Genomic DNA, 19,962 nt, shown 5'->3' with positions numbered 1-19,962 from the left:
AATAACAATAATTTTATTGAGGTCCAGTCAAATTCTAAATGAGCTTATGTTGAGGCAGATGTAGTAAATTGGTCCATATATAAATCCTTGTTTAAGAAAAAAAAAAATTGATTATTGTTCTAACGTTGGGCGTGAAAAAATAAATTATAAATTAGATTTTTATATTTTATACAATAATTCAATTTTGTTAAAGTGTTTATTTATTTCAACTTTTTACTTGTATTTTTAATTTTTTTAATTAATTTTTTTTCAACACTATTTTTATATTTTGCCTCTGTTGAACCAAAATTCAGGCTCCGCAACTAATCATAAATAGTTGGAAAGTTCCTAGATTTATTTCTATATCGAGATCTTTCCTTCACATTATATTTGTATGTTTATGATAGGAACCGTGTCCATAGGAATAGGAAGCCTAACCCACGTTACTTGGATTAAGCTTCCACGTGGATAACAATAATACCTGAGAAGATGATCCTTATCACTTCTCAAGTTAGGTAGCTAGTTGGCTATATTTATGTTTATCATTCTGCTATATTTATCACTCTGCTACTTTATCATTCTGTTTCCTTATTATGAGGTAAGTTATGTTATCATTCTGCTTTAAGGTTGTTTGGTAGATTGAGAAGTCTATGAGAGTTAGAGTTCACAGCCGATGGGTTGTGAGTAATTCTAATAGTATATTAACTGTCCATAAAAATATGAGGTAACTTTTAAAATCATCATTTGATCAATCGCCTATTCAATGGTGATTTTAAAAGCCACCTCATTTTTTTATGGACAATTAATGTACTTATAGAATTACTCTTCATGTCCATTAGGAGTAATCTATTAGGAGTTATCAATTCCGTTGTCATTTTTCATTCTATTTCATTCACAACCCATCTATCGATCTAGTTGATCCTTATCAGTTTGCGTGACTAATCAACAACCGGAAGCTAAGTTAATTGATTTGTCGGCTGAAAACTTGCAAATCCGGTTGGGGAAAAAAATAAAATAGAATATATAAAAAGAAAAACATCACCGTCTTTAACTACATGCAATTTTTCCACACTATGTATAGGACATAAATTTCTTACAAACCGGTTTATAGGAAATTTCATACAACCCACATATAAGATTGACATGTGTCTTTTGGCATGTGAGAAACTCATGTTGTTTTAATAGAATTTACTTCTCACATGCTTTTTTAATAGCATTAATAAAAAAACATGTGCTTCTAACATGTTTAAATGACACATGTCACTCTTATATTTAGGTTGTATAAAATTTCCTACAAACTGCCAGTTTGTAAAAAATTTATGTCCCAATATATATTAGTTTTCTTACGTTCAACTCACGCCAAGATCAAATATTGCAGAATGTTCAACATTTTTTGGTTTTTTTTTTTTTTTTTTTTTTAATAATTTAGTTTTAGAAAAAAAAAAAAAAAATATATGTCGGTGTTGTTTAATAATTTTGATTCAATTCCAATTGAGGCATATATTTTGTCACCAAACTAAAGAATATGAATAACTATTCCGTTACACTCTTTTATTCTTAGTAATAAGTGTTCCTTTTTGTAATCGAGAAACTCTTACAAGATGGTAAACACTTCCGATTAGAAAGGAAATAATCGAAAATAAGATATTATTTTATTCGCGCCTAATATTGGTTGATACCCTAAGCCTCGTTACCCTCAGAACTAATTAAGTAATTACTTAATTAATTAACATATAATTTATAAATTGGATCTCAATTCTCAACCTGCCCATCACCTTTTCTCTTTGTTTCTTTTCCTTTCTCTTCTCCGACTCTCCTTTGATCGGAGAAAGGAGACACAAAGCACGTACCATGGAAAGCAATAAGCCTTTTTGTTGTTGGGTTCTTTTGGCCTTTCTCATTCTTTCATGCTTTGTGGCTCAAACTCATGGGTCGATGATGAGAGAACAACGTCTTCTACATCCCAACAAGTTCATGTTGAAGCCATATTTTGGTGTAGACGACACAAGTCTTTTCGAGGTAATTGACGTCGTCGATGAGACCAATATTAATGTTCTTATTCCTCAGGAGAGCTCCAAGGAGAAAGATAGGATTGAGAGACTGCCCGGACAACCTCCGGTGAATTTCTCTCAATATGGTGGTTATGTCACCGTGAATAAATCAGCCGGTCGTGCGCTTTATTATTACTTTGTCGAAGCTCATGAGCATTCCAAGGATACAATGCCTCTTCTCCTTTGGCTCAATGGAGGTATTCATACTTTATTTAAACTCGGTCTCTAATCATCATGTACGTCCAAGTAAAATAGCTATAATAATAATTAAAAAAAAACTCATATATATATATATATATATATATATATATATATATATATTTGTTTGTTTGAAAAGTGTGGTGTGACATAAACATGAAAATTGTTTTTATGTTTTTTTGGAATATTTGAAAGAAATTAATTCCGGCAACTATGTCTACAAAATTATCATGTGTTTTAACATCTTAGAAATGCATAGTTTTTAATATCATGTGAGAAGTCTCCAACTGCTTCTTGTGTTTGGGCAATCTTGCAATTTAAAATTAGAAAATATTTATTAAAAAGGAATTGATGTTACATTTAATTAAATTATTTAGCCTTTTTTGTTCTAGCATTAATTGTCAACGTACGTTAACATGCAATTAGAATTAATATGGTGACCTCTTTTGTTTTAAATATATATAGATTTTTTTTTCTTAACAAATTTATTTATAGTGTAATGAGGTTGGGAATACAAAATATTACATAATTATGTCAAACTATACAGAGAAATAAATCAATATCTAATAGATCACTAATACAGTACTATATTAATTAATGACAAATGGTTTCAAAGCAGATTATGGTATAATTAAGCTAATAAGGTAATTAATTAGTATTCAAAAAATTATAGAAACTTTTACATTTTAAACTAATAATTATACTAATATTAATAATACTACTACTACTACAAAAATTGTCATTGAGGGTAATAATTTATTACCTTCTTGTATTTTTAACATAAATTAAAGTCACTCGAGCACCATTAATTAAATTCAAAACAGACATCTAAATTTACCGACACAAAACTATTATATTGGACAACATATAATAACAAAAAATTGATCATCTATAGCAAGTTTCACCTATATAATTATCCTATGTTCTAATTTGATGATTAAACTTAATTGCTTATTGTCTGTACAGGCCCAACTTGTTCATCTCTTGGTTACGGAGCAATGCAAGAACTTGGACCATTTCGCGTGCACAGTGATGGCAAAACACTTTTCACAAACAAATTTTCTTGGAATTCTGGTAAATTTATCTAATGCCTTTTTTTTTTTTATGAAAAATAAATTTTGTTTAGTTTTTGGGTTAACAATATATACCGCTCTAACTACCATCATTTTTGCAACGTTCCTCAATAGCCAACACAACCCAAAATGACAAAAATACCCCTCTCTCTCTCTCTCTCTCTCTCTCTCTTCTAAAGATATTTTTATCATTTTGGATTGTGGAAAGGTGACATTAATTGCAACATCAATAATAGATCGGAAGGGACATTGCAAAAATTGAAATATTTGAGGATATTGCAAAAAAAAAAAGAAAAAAAAAAGGTAGTTAGAGGGGGGTAAATGTAATTTTTTATTTTTTTTAATGACGTAAACTCCTTTAAGACAGGGCCACTTGGTGTCCTAATTTTTCGTTTTAAAATTTTCTCTTCAGCTGCGAACGTTTTATTCCTTGAGTCACCTGCTGGGGTGGGATATTCATACTCCAATACAACATCGGATTACAGTAAAATGGGGGATAGAATAACTGCAACAGATAATTATGTTTTTTTGGTGAATTGGCTTGAGAGATATCCTGAGTACAAAAACCGAGCTTTTTATATTTCTGGAGAAAGCTATGCCGGGCATTATGTTCCTCAGCTTGCACAAATCATTCTCCACAATAACAAAAAGGCTGGCAAGACCATTATCAACCTCAAAGGGATCATTGTATGTCTCTCTCTTTTTATAAAATCATATATTAAAAGGTAGTAACTTTTTATTATTATTATTATTATTGTATTGTGTTTATAATTATATTGATTTACGATCGATTGTGTATGTAGATTGGAAATGCAGTAACGAATTATGAAACTGATGAACAAGGCATGTACGATTACCTTGCGACCCACGCTGTCGTTTCAGACAGAGTTGTGTCTCAAATACAAAAATACTGTGATTTCTCACCTGCCGCCAATATGTCCGATGAGTGCAGTGTAGCCATTGGTGCAGCTGACGGCTTTATTATCGACATTGATCTCTATAACATCTATGCTCCCTTGTGCTCTTCTCCCAACATCACATTCCGGCCCAAGAAAGCTTCTGTAAGTGCCCCCCTTTTTTTTTGAGTAAAAAAAAAAAAGTGTTTTTTTTTTTTTTTTTTTTTTTTTTTTTTTTTTTTTTTAAATGTATGATCCATTTGGCCTCATAGTTTCAAAAAGTTTTGTTAAAAAATATCTATTTGAAAAACACAATTAAGTATTTGGTAAAATTACAGTTTTATCTTTAAAATTGTAGTTTAACATTTAAAATATAGTGTTTTTTAAAAAAGCACTCTATTACTTACGATTTGAAAGCACACTTTTTTTTTTCTTTTTTTTTCTTTTTTTTACATTTTTAAACCATAATTTTTAAAAAACACACTCTCAAACGATATACTTTTTGCGATTTGGTTTAAAATCACACTTTTTATAGGGGAAACTTCACTTAATCCTTAAACTTCTATCAATTTAACTATCTCCCTTCGGTGTTCAAAAACTTTCAATTTAGTCTATCAAACTTTAAAAAATTTATAATCTCACTCATCCTTTTAGGGTTTGGAACTAAATCGGACGGTCAAATGGTACAATGTCATTATACCCTTGTAAACTTTATAGAATTACAAAAATACCAAACCATTCTTTTTTTTTTAAAAAAAAAAAATCGAATATTCTATTAATTTTCACGTCCTATGTTAGAATCTAATAGAGAGCTAAGATTCAAAAAATTAAAAGTTAGATACACTAAATTTAGAATTTTTGAACTTTAGAGAGATTACAAAAGTAATGGAAATTTATGAGATTTAAGTAAAGTTTCCTCAAAATTATAAAAGGACAAGATTTGGGCTCATAATTTTCTTTCAATAGGGCAATGTAATGCACTAGTTATGAAAAACAGGATGTCTCCTTTTTTTTTTTTTTTTTTCTTTTTTTTCTTTTTTTGTAAAATGAAGTAAATTTACCTCATTTATATCACTAAGTGACATATATGCTCTTGAAAAATAAAAATTATATTATTATTATTATTATTTATTTTTTTTTTTGTGGTGCAGATATTTAAATTTGATCCATGTAGCGACAATTATGTGTATGCTTATATGAATCGGCCTGATGTTCAAGAGGCCCTTCATGCCAATGTAACTAAACTTACACACGATTGGCAAGCATGCAGTAATGTCATAACCAGATGGTTAGACCGCCCACCAACCATCATTCCCCTTCTGCGGGAGTTTATGGCCAATGCACTTCGAGTTTGGATTTTTAGGTAAACAAAACATCCTTGCCATTGTTATTCACATCACCATATATAACCCCTCTCTCTCTCTCTCTCTCTCTCTCTCTCTATATATATATATATATATACACACACGTATGGAAAAACTTCACTTAACAAACACCAAAGAGGTTGGCTTAGTTGGTGGTCTCAGGCTCGAAACTCACTAAGTGCAAACTATCTCTTGGGGCTAGCATCCTGGCAAAGAGACTCAAACCCTCAATGCTTAGAGGGTGCAATGGGTCTCGGATTTACTTGACATGGGTGAGTACACAAAGTGGTTACCTTGGAGGGGTTCCGGTCATTTAAAAAACTTACTTGACTCTCTTGAATTTTCATTATTTTTGCAATTACTCCCCTCAAAGTTCAAAACTCTTAATCTAATGTATCGAACTTTAAAAAAATTTCAATCTGATCAAGATGTTGAAATTCCTAAAATATTCTTATTTTAAAAGAAAAATATTTGTAATTTATGGGTAATTTTGTAATTTTCTAAAGTTTATAGGGATATATAAGTCATTTTATCCTTTGAACGTCTAATTTAACTCCAAACCTTAATGGGAGGCTTATGATTGCAAAAAAATTAAAAGTTTAATATATTAATTGAGAGTTTTTAAACTTTAAGAGCGTAATTACAAAAATAATATATATATATATATATATATATATACACACATTGCAATTGTTGTTATTGTTGTCAATTGTGAGTTATTGTTCATCTGCTTGATAGTACAACTGTCCCAAAATATGATATATAATATTACTCATTAATTTAATGATTAAATCTACTATTTTTCTGTTAGCTTAAGACTTTTTTTATATAAATTGGGATTTAATAATACCATTGTACCATCATATATATATATATATCATATTATGCAAATATGAAATTTTCTATTGGATGAAATGCAGTGGCGACGTTGATGGAGCGGTTCCTGTTACTTCAACAAAGTACTCTATAAACTCAATGAATCTTACTGTAAAGACTGCTTGGCATCCTTGGTTCCTCAATAAAGAGGTAGTAATTTCTCTTTTTCTCTGTTTCTTTTTATCTTAGTTGTTGAGATCTGGTGTACTTAACTGTATTTTCTCATAATTTTCTTATCTTACAAACCAAAGTCTAGTTCATAGAAATAAACAAGAAAAAACTTCACTTATTTTTTTATTTTTTATTTTGTTGGTCTCTTTTCCAATCATTTTTTAAACTTTAAAAATTTTCAGTGTCAGGTATTCAAGTTTAAAATATTTGCAATGTTATCCCTACCATTATAGTTTGTGGTTAAATCAGACAGTAAAATGGTGAAATATCCCTTATAACATTGTTAAATTTTAAAATTACAAAATTTTTCCCTATTTAAATGATTAAAAATATTTTCTTTGAGAAAAATACACATACCCTTCAAACTACCACTATATGGTCAATGTCCTTCTTAAATTATCAATTGTGTCAATGTCTCTCATAAACAATAAAAAAATGTCAATGTGCCCCCAATAACAAAAATACCCTTCACAATTTTTTTTTAAATAAAATCTTAAAATTATATATATATATATATATATATATAAACAAGCTACCCCTTGGTTTTTAAAATTTTTCTTTTTTATTTTTTTCAAATTTATAATGATATTTTTGCCTTATTTGAAAATTTTTAATGATACCTTCTCTCTCTCTCTCTCTCTCTCTTTGCTGGCCTTAGGGGACATTGACCTTTTTTTAGTAGTTTATTAATGATATTGACACAATTGGTAGTTTAGGAAGGACATTAACAATGAAGTGGTAATTTGAAAAAATGACAAGGCTGGATGTAGTTTCTAGGCCATGGGTCAGTGATGGAGCATATCAAATTTATTTTTTTAAGAAAAAAATATGAGTATTTTCACGTTATCTATTATGATTTAACCAAAAAAAAAAAAATCCTAACATATGGATGACATTGCAAACTTTTTAAACTTGAATAGCCAGCATTAAAAGTTTTTAAATTTTGAAGTAATAATTACAAAAACGATGAAAATTAATCTCTTGTATTTCTTCAATATTGCTCGTGTTACAGGTTGGTGGGTACATAGAATTGTATGAGGGAGACTTAACATTGGTGACAGTGAGAGACGCAGGGCACCAAGTGCCGAGCTATCAGCCCGCCAGAGCACTTTCTTTGATCAAGCATTTCCTCGATGGCACACCTCTCCCTGGCAGTAAAAGAATTTGATTGAGCTTAGGCTTTTTGAGTGCCAAATTATTTTTCATTTGTTTGGTTTCAACTATCATGATTTATAAAGAAAGTAGCAAGTTGCTATTTTAGAGCAAAACTTAAATGGCTTCTTTTTTTCTTTTTCTTTTTTTCCCACTTTTTTAATAGGACAGAGATTTCTTACTTGGACAGAGTTTTCTTTCAAAATGGGTCGAAGGAAGTTTCTTCAACCCAGTTTATAAAACGACATATATTGATTTATGGTTATAACATGTGTTTCTCACATGTCTTTTTAATACATTTTTTTTTCCAAATTTGTCATTGCAATTAAAAAAAGATCGTACTTCTCACATATATGTGATAACTTTGCTTAAATATTGAAAAATCTATTTTAACCATGAAAACATGACTATGTTGCTTTATTAAACGATCAAGTCCATATAGTGTTAAATCTTTTCATATCAATGAAATCACATGCCAAGTAATTTCATAAAAACATGTATAATACTCAAATTTTTGTGATACAAAAAATGCTAGAGTTTCTTCTAGTATTCTTCTGGTGTCTATTTGGAAAGACATAAATGTTATAAAAAAAATTACATCTATGTCTTTCTAGATAGCATGGATGCAATTTTTTAATTTTTTTTAATTAGATTTATGTCATTCTAGATGGACATCAACCAAACACAAGAAGAAGGTCTAGCATTCCTCTTGTGATATATGCATCATCCTCCAAGGTTTTGTTTTTTGTTTTTTGTTTTTTGTCAATCTATATGACCATATGTTTTTCTTTTGTAGCCAAAAGCATTTGTAAATAAACCTACCTTGTTTTAATAAAAACTTGTAAAGTTGTTTGGCAGTCAAAATGCATTATTTCATAAGATAGTGGTTTTATAACTTGGATTTCATTTGGATTTAAATTTACAATATGTGTTTTTGTATACATTATTTTAAGAACTACAAAGTAGTCCAACTAATGATGGGTTTCACGGAATGATTTATGATTTTATACATAAATTCAAACGATGTGAAAAATGTTTTTGAAATGAGTCATGAGCATAGATTTTGGGTTAAGTCATCAAATTTTATTGCAAAAAATTCGGATGTTAAGAAGTTTTTTTTTTTTTTTTTATTGTTAAAGCAATTTTAAATAATAGCATTTTCGGTAATGATACCAAGTGCTTTCTTACAAGGTGCAAAAAAAAAAAAAGCATTGAGCCAACTTGGAGAGTTTTCCATCCGTAACATATTCGAATCAGAATCCTCTCAAGAGAAATGATTTCTACATTCATTTCTCACAACAACCCCACAATAAGCTGACGTGACTGGTAATATTTTATTTTATTTTTTTGTTTTGTTTTGTTTTCTTTTTGTAAAAAAATAATAAAATATTACCAACCACATCAGTTTGTTGTGGAGCTGTTGTGAGAAATGAGTGTAGGGATCATTTCTCTCCTCTCAAATTATCTATCCGAATTAGAGAGAATTCAAGCAAGTAATTGTGAGAGACCATTTATAAGACCCACCTAACCAGATAAATGGTTAGACAGTTCAATTTTTATTTGGTCAGGTAAATCTCATAAATAGTATCTTACAATCACCCGTTCGAATTCTTTCAAATTCGAGCAGATAACTTAAGAGAATCTTAATCGGGATTTAAGTTGGTTTGCCTTTTTTTTCAATTTGTTTTTGGTTTTCCAAAATTAAAATAAAATAAAAATAAAAAATTCAGCAAAACTAACGGACGTTAGCGGTTTATAAACCTTAGATCTTTTTAAATAGAATCCTAACCGTTAACCGGCTCCTCTCCATCCGATTCCCACAAAGATACTCCTGGCCGATGCAGGGACAAGCGCATCTCTTTTTCTACGCAATACCGGGGAATTGGGTAAGGGGAGAAGTATTGCTCCCGAGTTATCGGTTCCGAGCAGGGCTCGCGTGTCACCAGCGGAGAGCTGGCAGGAAGCGAAAAGAGAACGATGGGTCGCACTCCCGCTGGTGACAGGCGGCAGAGCCAGAAGAGGAAATCAGAAGGTGTGGGGACAACCACCACAATCCAGTCCCTCGACCAGGACATCCTCTGCATGATCTTCGCGCTCCTCGACTTCTTCGACCTCGTTCGTTGCTCCGCCGTTTGCAAATTCTGGTACTTTTCAAGCTTTGTTTCTTTTGAGCATTATTGAGAAGATCGATAATTTTTAATATCTTTCGAGGTTTGTCAAGAAAAAAATTGATTTTTCTTTTTTGTTTGTTTTCTATTTCCTTTTAGTATTAGCTAGAAAATTCTTAGGGGTTTTCAATAACCCACGTATATACTCTACCATATGGTCCATATTGTTAAGTGGAACATGGGTTGACTCGGGTTAGTCTTGAAGTTTAATATGGTCTTCTAGGATTCGTTCTCAATGATTTTTTTTGAGAGAATTGATGTTAATTCCCATAATGACTAGATTCTATTAACTGTTGTGTTAGTGTTGCTGCAAATTTTTTTTTTACAAACTGATGTTACGGTCTAATTGGTGAAATGATTAAGAAAAAAACCAGATTTGTCAAATTAATTAATAGTGGATGATTATTCAACCAAAACACTTTTAATTATTTCACCAATTATGGACGGCCACATCAGTTTGTATTAAAATTGTAGTATCCCAAGCATTTTCCATAACAGTTAGAATAATGCTTGAGGTACTATACTTATGTGGTAAGCTGATGTGGCTATATATGTTCGTGCCAAGTGAATGTGGTTGACCCACCAGTTCATAGAGGGCGCTATCGTGTGATACGCGTCGCATCATAATTTAGCTGTTTAGGTGTTTCTCTTGTATACTTTCAATGTATTTAGGTGCGCCCTTTGTGGTGCCAATGAACATGTGGCACCCATCAGTTTATGTACTGCATGTCAATTTGTGACAAAATTGTAGCAAAATCTTTAATACCTATAGCAATTTCCATTTGAATTACAGTTACAGAGGTGGAATGTAGCCTGGGTGCATAATGATTCTAATAACTTTAGGGAAGAAAAGTTGAAAAAATTTCGTCTATGAATTGTTTGTAATAACTTCCATCCCATTTTTACATGTCTAGTGACCCAAAGAAAAAAGTCTTTTATGCATCTAACTAAATTACTTGACTGATGCCTTTTGTGAAGGAACACAATTGTCAGTAAATCTAAATTACTGCAAGTATTCTACTCCAAGCAGCAGAGGGATTCTATGAATTTTTTGAATAATTCTACATGCTCAGAGAGATCATTGAAGAGATATTTAGAGGAGCAGGCCATGGAGCATAACAGATTGTGCTTACAAGAAGGTCAAATTGATATTAATCAATGGAAGGGTCATTCAGTTGGGTGAGTCATTAATCCTCTTCTTCCTGTTCAGTCCCTTGTTTACTAGTGATTTTGTGTGAGTGCTTTAGGCATGATGACTTGTACAGTTGTTTTATAGTATTTCCTGGAGAGTAAAAATTCGTGTTTGGATTCCACTTCTGGTTCTTGTAGTATTTATATATGATACAGCTGCAAAATATAAATTCTAATATCCCATCCAAAGCACTAAATTTTGGAGCTAGCGGAATTCCCTTTGAGATGGAGAGTAAAACCATTCAAACCATACGGTTTTCAACTAAGTGAGTTATTCAGACACCTTAATCAATGTGAAGATCAAAATAACATTGACTGTATGTGATACCTCAGGAAGTCCGTCCCACATTAGGTGGGTAGATTATGAAGGTCTTGTATGGGTATTGAGTTCTACCTTTGTTCCTTACTAGATGATAATAGACTCTATAAGCGATTTTAAGGAGCTTTAATTGTAACTTTGATTAATTTTTTTGAGGTAATAGCGCAAATGTGATTAGCACTTCCCTAAGTCGTGACAAATGGTATATGAGTCAACATAGTAACACCATGTGATGGTACGGCAGTACAATTTGACGTGAGCCTTGATGAGGAAGTCAGGAATTTGATTGGGAAGATTGTGATACTCCAGAAAGTTAGTCCTACATTAGGTGAGTTAATTGTAAGGGTGTTGCATGGATGTTAAGTCCCAGAAGTGATTTCAGGAAGCTCTAATTGTAGCTCTACTAGTCTCTTTGAAGTGATATTGCAAATGTGATTAGCACTTTCCTAGGTCATGATATCGTAGATTATGAGTAATTGAAAGTCAACATAGATTAAATGAAGTTAAAACTATATAATAAATGGAATGTCTAAAGAAGATACTTGGCTTTGTAGTAACTTGTGTGGATTGATTCATAGAGATAATCTAAGAATAATAGGCTGTTTGATAGTAGCTTTCAACAAGATCGTTTGATAACATATAAAATCTGAAAGTAGACTGTGCTCAGCTGCTGGGGATTATAAGTTTTTTGCTTAAGGGTTCACCCATCCCATATGCAAATGTTGCATTGCTACCAGCACTACAATGACTATTACCAAATTCACACCTTCATTGTCACCACTCTTGGCATCATAACCATCACCACCACTACCACTAGCTTCCAGGCACTAGCACCACCTCCTTCCACAACCATGATCAATGCCTTGCCACGTCCACCTCTGCCACTTAGTGCAGGTTCTTTGTATGTTTTATAAGCAGAGACAATTTTCCTAAAAGGATGAGGGTGTGCCATTCTTTTCCACTTAAAGGACAGTTGGGTTGATGCTTTTGCAGGGTATCCGTATTGTTGTGAAAACATGAACTTTATCCACTCTAATAGATTTTGTTCTGGGAAAAAAGTAAAATCTCCATCAAAATGTAAAAAGGTTGGTATATTACAGGATGTCATTTCATGCTTGTTGTTCGATGGTGTAACCGTACATTGTAATTACAGTAATCATAGACGTTACCACAGATTTCTGAAGCCCAAAATTTTATTCAAAATAAAAAATTGTGTTTGTATTGTATGTTATGTGTTTATGTGTGTGTGAGCTGGCAAATCCTGTGTGAATGTTATTTTTCGAACCTTGGCTTCTGTTAGGGTCAATCAGTGCCGAATGAAGATGGGCTTGGTTCTTACTGGTGTTGGTGATAAGGTATAGTTCCCCCACTCTAAATACTATACCGTCCATAAAGATTGTCACAATTACAAGTCAACTTTTATGTTTCTCGAGTAGATTTTACCTGAACAGCTATTGGGCAGGCTTTCTTAGTTTTGCCAGCAATGTAGTGTGAACAAATTCTGGGAAGGAAACAGATAGGATCTGTTACTATTATTTGATAGAGGATTATCTGCCGGTCTGTTCGACTTATTCTGATGAATTTATGTGGTAACATCAAATGGTTAGCATTGACATCTATACCTGAATGGTCTGTTGAAAGAAGATTCCCTTTTGTAATATTCAAACAATGACTGATGACATGTTGACTTTACCGCCATGTAGTTGTTCACCACTTTACTGTTTGAATTAAACTGTTTTGAGGTTTTTTTATGGTAGATTATTATGCTTTATCTTCTTCTTAGGTTGCAATCTGAATTTGTCACTGTTCTGATAAACGATTTTTGAGTTTGTTGCCACACTTAAAATCTATTGTATGCTATTGTCCATTATGTTATGGAATTATCCAATAGGTGTTTTCTAAAGTTAAGAGATTTGTTATTGGATTTTGGATACTTGGGAGAATTATCAGATTTGTTCTAACAGCAGGTATTTAAGAGATATTGATTTCTGTTGTGGATATGCTTTTTTGTTGAATAATTTATTCTACTTGGCCAGTGACTTTGGTGCAGGGTTCAGGTTAACATAAATCCCCAAGGGGACTCATTTCTCTTTCCCCTCATCCTTATAAAGCCTTCAAACTAAATTATATCACTTTGAGAAGGCTGAATTTGGTCTTTGTTTCATGACTGAACCTTTTCTGCCGACTTTCCATTATTTCCCCTGCTTGGTAGTTTATTACATAAAATTTTAGAACTTACTTGAATTTCATTATTTTTTTGGTAATTCATTGCTCCCGAATTCTACTAACTAATTGCTCATGAATGATGCTAGATAATGCGTCTCTGGTCGTTAGAAAGCTACAAATGTGTGGAAGAACATTCTGTTCCGGACATGATCCCAGTAGTGGACTTTGATTTTGATGAGAGCAAGGTAACATGAAAAAATCAATATGCTGTTAGTCTGTGTCTGTGTATCTGAGACTTGACTAGAATGCTTCCATACTCCAAGAAAATAATTGGAGGTTTAATGTTGATGCATAATTAATTTAGCATCTACTGCCAAGTATCAATTTGAACTCATTGATGTTTTCTATATTAGTGCTTCTTTTTAAAGGACCATTAAGGTGTCATGAATGCACCTTCATTCAAAAGATTCATATATATTTGCAAGGGGATTTTTTAGGAGTAATTTCTTGAAGTAGCATTTAAAGGTTCTCTCCAGCATTTTACTGGAAGTTTACTTAGCAGGGATCAAGTTCACATTCTTTTTCCTTTTCTGCTTCCATTAAATTCAGCTTTATGATTAGTGATATGCCAATAGTATTTTGATATTTCATCTTTGGTCTCTGTTGCTAATAAATATTTTAAAGGATTAATTTGTTTTGTTTTATTGAAAGGTTGTGTATGGATTGTTTTAGTAATCTCTACATGTTAGCTAATTTCTGAATTTCTTAGTCTATCATTAATCTTTTCAGATTGTTGGTTTGGTTGGTACCCGTATATGCATATGGAGGCGGAATGGGCAAAGAAGTATATTTCCTTCAAGTGAAGGCACCTTTGTAAAGGGTTTATGCATGCGGTATGTGAAATGTTCTTGTCATCTTAATTGTAAAATGGCTGGAAGTATTACTATGCAGTTAGTGTCTTATGTGCTTGGTATGAACATTTACACTAGCAGAGGAATGTTATGACTGAATGAATCAGAGATTCGATTTCCATGCCATTCGCAAGTTCAAGATATTTTACAGAACCTAGCATATGTAATTTATTTCACCATACAGTGATGTCCCCCCTGAATACCTACTTCCTGGCTTGTGCCAAAAGGGGCTCTTGGAAATCCTACTTGAATGGATTATTGATGTAATATCTTATAAGTTTACAAACCTTTGATTCCAGGGCGCCATAAATCCTTTGAAGTCAAGTCTTACTATAAGGTTTTATCTAGTCTTGTACAGTCTTTGTTTCCGTAGAAAAGTATTTGGAAAGTTAAGTCTCCCTGAGAGTGGTTTTCTTTGTGTGAACAGCGACATTAGGAAAAATACTAACTTTGGACAATCTTCATAAGAGGAACATTATTGTGATGGAGTGGTGTTATATGTGTAAGGCTTCTGGAGAGTCCATTGATTATTTGTTCATGCATTGTATGGTTGCTACAGAATTGTGGAGTATGATCTTGCAGCTGTTTGGTGTGGTGTGGGTAATGCCGCGATCGGTGAAAGATATGTTGGGGAGTTGGAGGGGGCAAAAGGGCAACCAGACGGTGATATCGATTTGGCGTATGGCTCCTTTGTGTGTGATGTGGTGTGTTTGGAGGGAATGAAATGGACATTGTTTTGAAGACTGTGAGACTAGTTTGATTAACTTGAAAAAATTAGTGATACAAACTTTGTTTTTGTGGAGAGTGAGACTACAGTCTATGCTTGAGTGTTCTTATTCTGATTTTCTAGATAAGTGCTCTCTTTTCTTTTTAAATTAGGGGTTTCATATATACTTCTTGTGTACCATGGGTTGCGCCCCTCTGGGCTTTTTGAAATATACTTATTAAAAAAAAAAGTTTACAAACCTTACTGCTAGGATTGCTTTCAGACTGCAATCCTTGCAAGATTATGTTGTTTGCTGGAGTTATTCCAAAATTCTGAATGAGGAAAATATAATTGGTATGAGTAGTTTTTGGCAAAATTCATTTTTGTCCTTTAAATCTTGTAAAGGAATGGATAACAATGTGCTAATCATACGCATTGGTTCTTAATTACGATTCCCTATTTGTGAGAGCAAGATTGTTGACCGTACAAAGTAGTTCTCGTATGTCATGTTAAAATATATTATCTTGTCACTCTATCTGCATCATTTTGTCTTCTCAATTTCTACTTGTTAAGTGCTTCTTTAGATAGTGGTATGGATACATATTTAGTCCACCATCTTTAAAACTAGTTTGTAGTTGAGTAAGTGAGACTAATATAATTAGTGATTTCATCGTTATAAAAATTGCTAGTGGAAGTGACATTTTGCCATAGGAAGTGAACATTGAATATATCTTTAGGTAAAAATACACGTGAAGTTGGTTAGAACCAAGCTTAATATTTAACAAGAGCTTAATATTAATATTTAATATTTAATATTTAACTGTACAGATAAATTTCCCCTTCAGCACTTAACAAGAGCTCTAGCTTTAGCTATCCCACTTGCTAGTGAATAATTAAAGCCAAATGTATGGTGACAACTCATATTAAGTCAAACTGTTCTCTGACTTAATGTTAGGATGTTATTTATTAGGCATTAAACAGTCAAATTAGAATGTTATATTTATTTGGAGACTTTGCTTTGTTATGTGCAAAAATAAACTGTTTCCTTCTCTGCTTGCAGCTACTACGATCCAGAGGCAGTGGTTGGATGCGAGGATGGGACAGCTCGTGTATTTGACATGTACAGTAAGAAGTGTTCTCGGATAATTAGGTACGAATATGTTTCTCTTTCATTTTTCAGAGAAACAACCAAATGTTAATAGTTAAGTCTAGAATATTATTGATTAAACATGATAATCTGGGCTTGAAGTTTGGTTAGCTTTGTAGTTGAATAACTTGAATCCATAAATATTATTCATAAATTTGATTCAAAGTTTTGTCATGCACGTCATTGTGAATGGCTGCTTTGATACATGAATCTCCTGCTAAGCCAAATTGGCACGCTACTTATCTGTTCTGCCATCTTTGGTGACTAAAATAGTCTTTTGCCTGTGTTTTAGTTTGCTACTACATACCCAAGTTGATCCCCAAATGAATGCCTTTCTCTTTCTATACGCGTGTGCTTCTTTTTTTTCTTTTTTATTGGTTTGTTTGCTTTTTCTTTTTCTTTTTCTTTTTTTTGTGGGGGGGGGGGGGGGGGGGTGTTCGCTGGCCTACCCCTCCCCAGTAGATGGGGTTCTGGCTGTTATACAATTGGGGTGAGTTTGGTATCTTGACCCTCACCCCACTTAAGGGATTGAGACAAGGATTTCAGTTATTCTACCCCACCCCAATTATGGTATATGTATACAAACAATTTTTGCAAGGCATATTTAGTGGAGGCTCTTGAGAAAATAAATTTGACCCAAATAATAGTTCTCAGCCTTTGAAGAGGGATTGCATAACAATATATAACTCCTTAGGAATGGGTTGCAAAATAAATTTGACCCAAATAATAGTTTTCAGCCTTTTTTTATGAAGTCAAATCATCACCTCTTTAACTAGAAAAAATAGAACTTTTTTCTTTCTTTCTTTTTACTATTGTTGTTGAGATAAAAACCCAAGCCACATACTACGCATAGGGTCAAAGATAGTAATGGGTTGACTTAAGCCTATCTTCATGCAATGACTGCAAAATGACGACCCAACCTTGCGGTCTTGATTTGGAAGCTGGGGTTAAGGGTGGGATTTTTGTGATCATATGTCGTTTTAATGCATTGCTGCGAATGACCCAAGTAATGGATCTTCCCAGAAGTCACTAATGCTAATTTTCCTGGCTTCCTTAATTTTATTGAATTTTTCTTATAACCACTAGTGCCAAAATTTCCACGATCATGATCTTTATTTGCACAAACTGCACATAAAAGGGCATGATCTGAATTTGTGCTTCATGCAAACTTGAATTAAGTAAACGTGTTAAAACACCATCAAAAACCGCAAGCTGTCTTATTATAAGAATTTTTTTTGATAGGTAAAATAAGAGTAATTGTTTTACACAGGTCCTGACATTACTAAATTATGCATTTGTATATTACTCAGTGGTTTATGGACTGTCATATGGGATTATTTTGAACTTCTCGTTGTAGGATGCATGCTGGGCCAGTAAAATGCCTGAGCATGAGTGATGATCAGTTGATACTTAGTGGTTCCACTCTTGGGAGCATCACAGTCTCAGGAATTTTATCTGATCAGCGGGTAGCAACACTAAGATCAACAGACTCAACAGGTTGTATTGTATTTCTCCTCTGTCAGAATTTATTTATTGGCCATGCTTATATTTTGTTTAGTATTCTTTTGAATTTGCTCATTTACATTGATGTAAATGACTCTCACTCAACTATAGGCCAATGATTTACTTTCTTTTTTGTTTTTAGACATAAGTATGATACCACAGAATGGCACTCATAGTTTGGCATTTTAGAAATTTGGATACCATGTGTCCTTTTGTTTAATCCTCATGTCTAGTCCAAGTCTTCCATCATATCTTTGTTTGAGTTTGTCAGACACCTTAAAATGTTCTTGAATATTGAGACCTGTCCTTACTACTTTTTACCTTGAACGTTTTTCCCTCTATATGATTTTTTAGTAGGAATTGCATCATACAGAGTCATATATATGTATGTATATACAAGTTTGTATAAACTTAATATGTTTGTATACAAGGTTCAGATTAAACCCAATTACCTTTAGACACCTAGGAATTGCATCTAGGATTGTATCCCTCTGCGCTTTGATTGAATACACTTTACTTATCAAAAACATTTAGGCATGGGCTACACGCCCTATGCTATTTGTATTATGTTTCTCATAAGTGGGTGGGTATATTCTTAATTTTCCTGTAAACAAAAAAGAGTACTTAACTTTCCAACTTCCCCCTTCAGGCATAAGGAGTTTGTGTCACCACGCTAGCTCGCATCTAGTGTTTGCTGGATCAACGGCTGGATATACATCTTGTTGGGACCTTAGGTATGCAAATATTAGCTTCAAATACTATTTTATGAATTCAACTGCCAGAGCTAATTCTTTTGCTTGATAGCATTTTCCCCTTAAATTTGGCTGAAGTGTCATACCTTTCAGGACAATGAGATCTGTATGGGAGACACGTGTGAGTCCCAATGTTGTATATTCTTTACAACACCTGCGAAATGACGCATCAACTTTAGTCGTTGGCGGAATCGATGGTGTGCTGCGCATTTTAGATCAAAATACAGGTAAAGTTCTTTCAAGCTGCGTTGTGGGAGGTAACATGCTATCAAGCTCCCAGAACACAAATGGAGGCCCTGAAGGAAGAAAAGGAAGAAGGGTTTCAGAAGATATCCGCATTGACACCATTCCTAGAACTGCTCGACCTCCCATCACATGCTTGGCTGTTGGGATGAAGAAGGTTGTCACCACACATAATAGTAGGTACATCAGATTGTGGAAATTCAATAACTGAAAGACCAGTACTACTGGTTTTAGACAAATGCTTTATTGTATTCTTCCATTCTTTTCCTATCCTCCCATTTTAAAAATCTACAATTGGATTTGTAATTGGATCTGTAGGACCCACACGCAGGTCCTATGTTAGCCCTACAGATTCAATGGATGATTTTTAAAATGCGAGGATGAGAGAACAACCTAAGTGCATTAAATGGCAGGTCTCCTGCTTTTATCCTCAGCTTATGATCCTAAATGTACCTTCTTTTTTTTTTTTCTTTTAAATTATTTCAAAGCCTTAATTATTCCTTTCTGACTTATAATGTTGCATTTTGTCATAATCTACCGTATTTCCATGTATATGTTATGCTCTTCACTAAAATGAGTAGGAAATATCCATACTCATACAAGCATCAACCCAATACCCGGCATCCAAAGTTTAGGGATACCGGATACCTAAGAGGAGAGTGCCAACAAGGTTGGATTCCGATAACAGAAATGTTACACAATCTTACTTTCACATTACCAAGTGCACATTCTCTTAAACAATTTTTAATTGCACGCCAAAGAGAGTACACTTTGTTATTAAATGACCTAGTATTGCCTCAACACTACACACATGGCAGAACATGATTGGCTACCAAAGTAGGAGCTGTTCACTCCCAATTTGTTCAATACCATTAATTAATAGTTATCATATAACAAAAACGGAACAATCCTAATTCTTCACGTTGTTCGTTTGTTTTTTTTTTTTTTTTTTTTTGAAGGAAAGTTCAACTTTCATAAAGCATTCAACAACATGAACAAATCACCATCAACTGGTGTACACAGAACAACACCATTAAGGTGTATATCCAACACTGAGCCAAGCTCAAATCAATCCAACAACAAACAAGAAAACCAC

At 33.0% G+C, this 19,962-nt stretch overlaps 2 protein-coding genes across 2 annotated transcripts; both read left to right on the top strand.

The window, feature by feature from the left end:
- Positions 1-1,830: 1,830 nt before the first annotated feature.
- Positions 1,831-7,776, top strand: LOC133880520 (serine carboxypeptidase-like 40). Its single transcript, XM_062319470.1, has 7 exons — positions 1,831-2,227; positions 3,195-3,302; positions 3,714-3,988; positions 4,105-4,362; positions 5,349-5,560; positions 6,482-6,587; positions 7,621-7,776. Exons 1-7 carry the CDS (start codon positions 1,831-1,833, stop codon positions 7,774-7,776), a joined length of 1,512 nt encoding a protein of 503 aa, XP_062175454.1.
- Positions 7,777-9,561: 1,785 nt separating this feature from the next.
- On the top strand, positions 9,562-19,299 carry LOC133880020 (F-box/WD-40 repeat-containing protein At3g52030). The gene is made up of 9 exons (XM_062318877.1): positions 9,562-9,904; positions 10,907-11,107; positions 12,739-12,793; positions 13,751-13,849; positions 14,394-14,497; positions 16,282-16,371; positions 17,726-17,865; positions 18,521-18,605; positions 18,717-19,299. The coding sequence occupies exons 1-9, from the start codon at positions 9,738-9,740 to the stop codon at positions 19,075-19,077; spliced, it is 1,302 nt and encodes a 433-aa protein (XP_062174861.1). The 5' UTR covers positions 9,562-9,737; the 3' UTR covers positions 19,078-19,299.
- The last annotated feature ends 663 nt before the right edge of the window (positions 19,300-19,962 follow it).

This window comes from Alnus glutinosa, chromosome 10 (genome assembly GCF_958979055.1).
Source record: "Alnus glutinosa chromosome 10, dhAlnGlut1.1, whole genome shotgun sequence".
In the NCBI taxonomy this organism is placed as follows: domain Eukaryota; kingdom Viridiplantae; phylum Streptophyta; class Magnoliopsida; order Fagales; family Betulaceae; genus Alnus; species Alnus glutinosa.
This window is presented reverse-complemented; position numbering and strand designations above follow the sequence as displayed.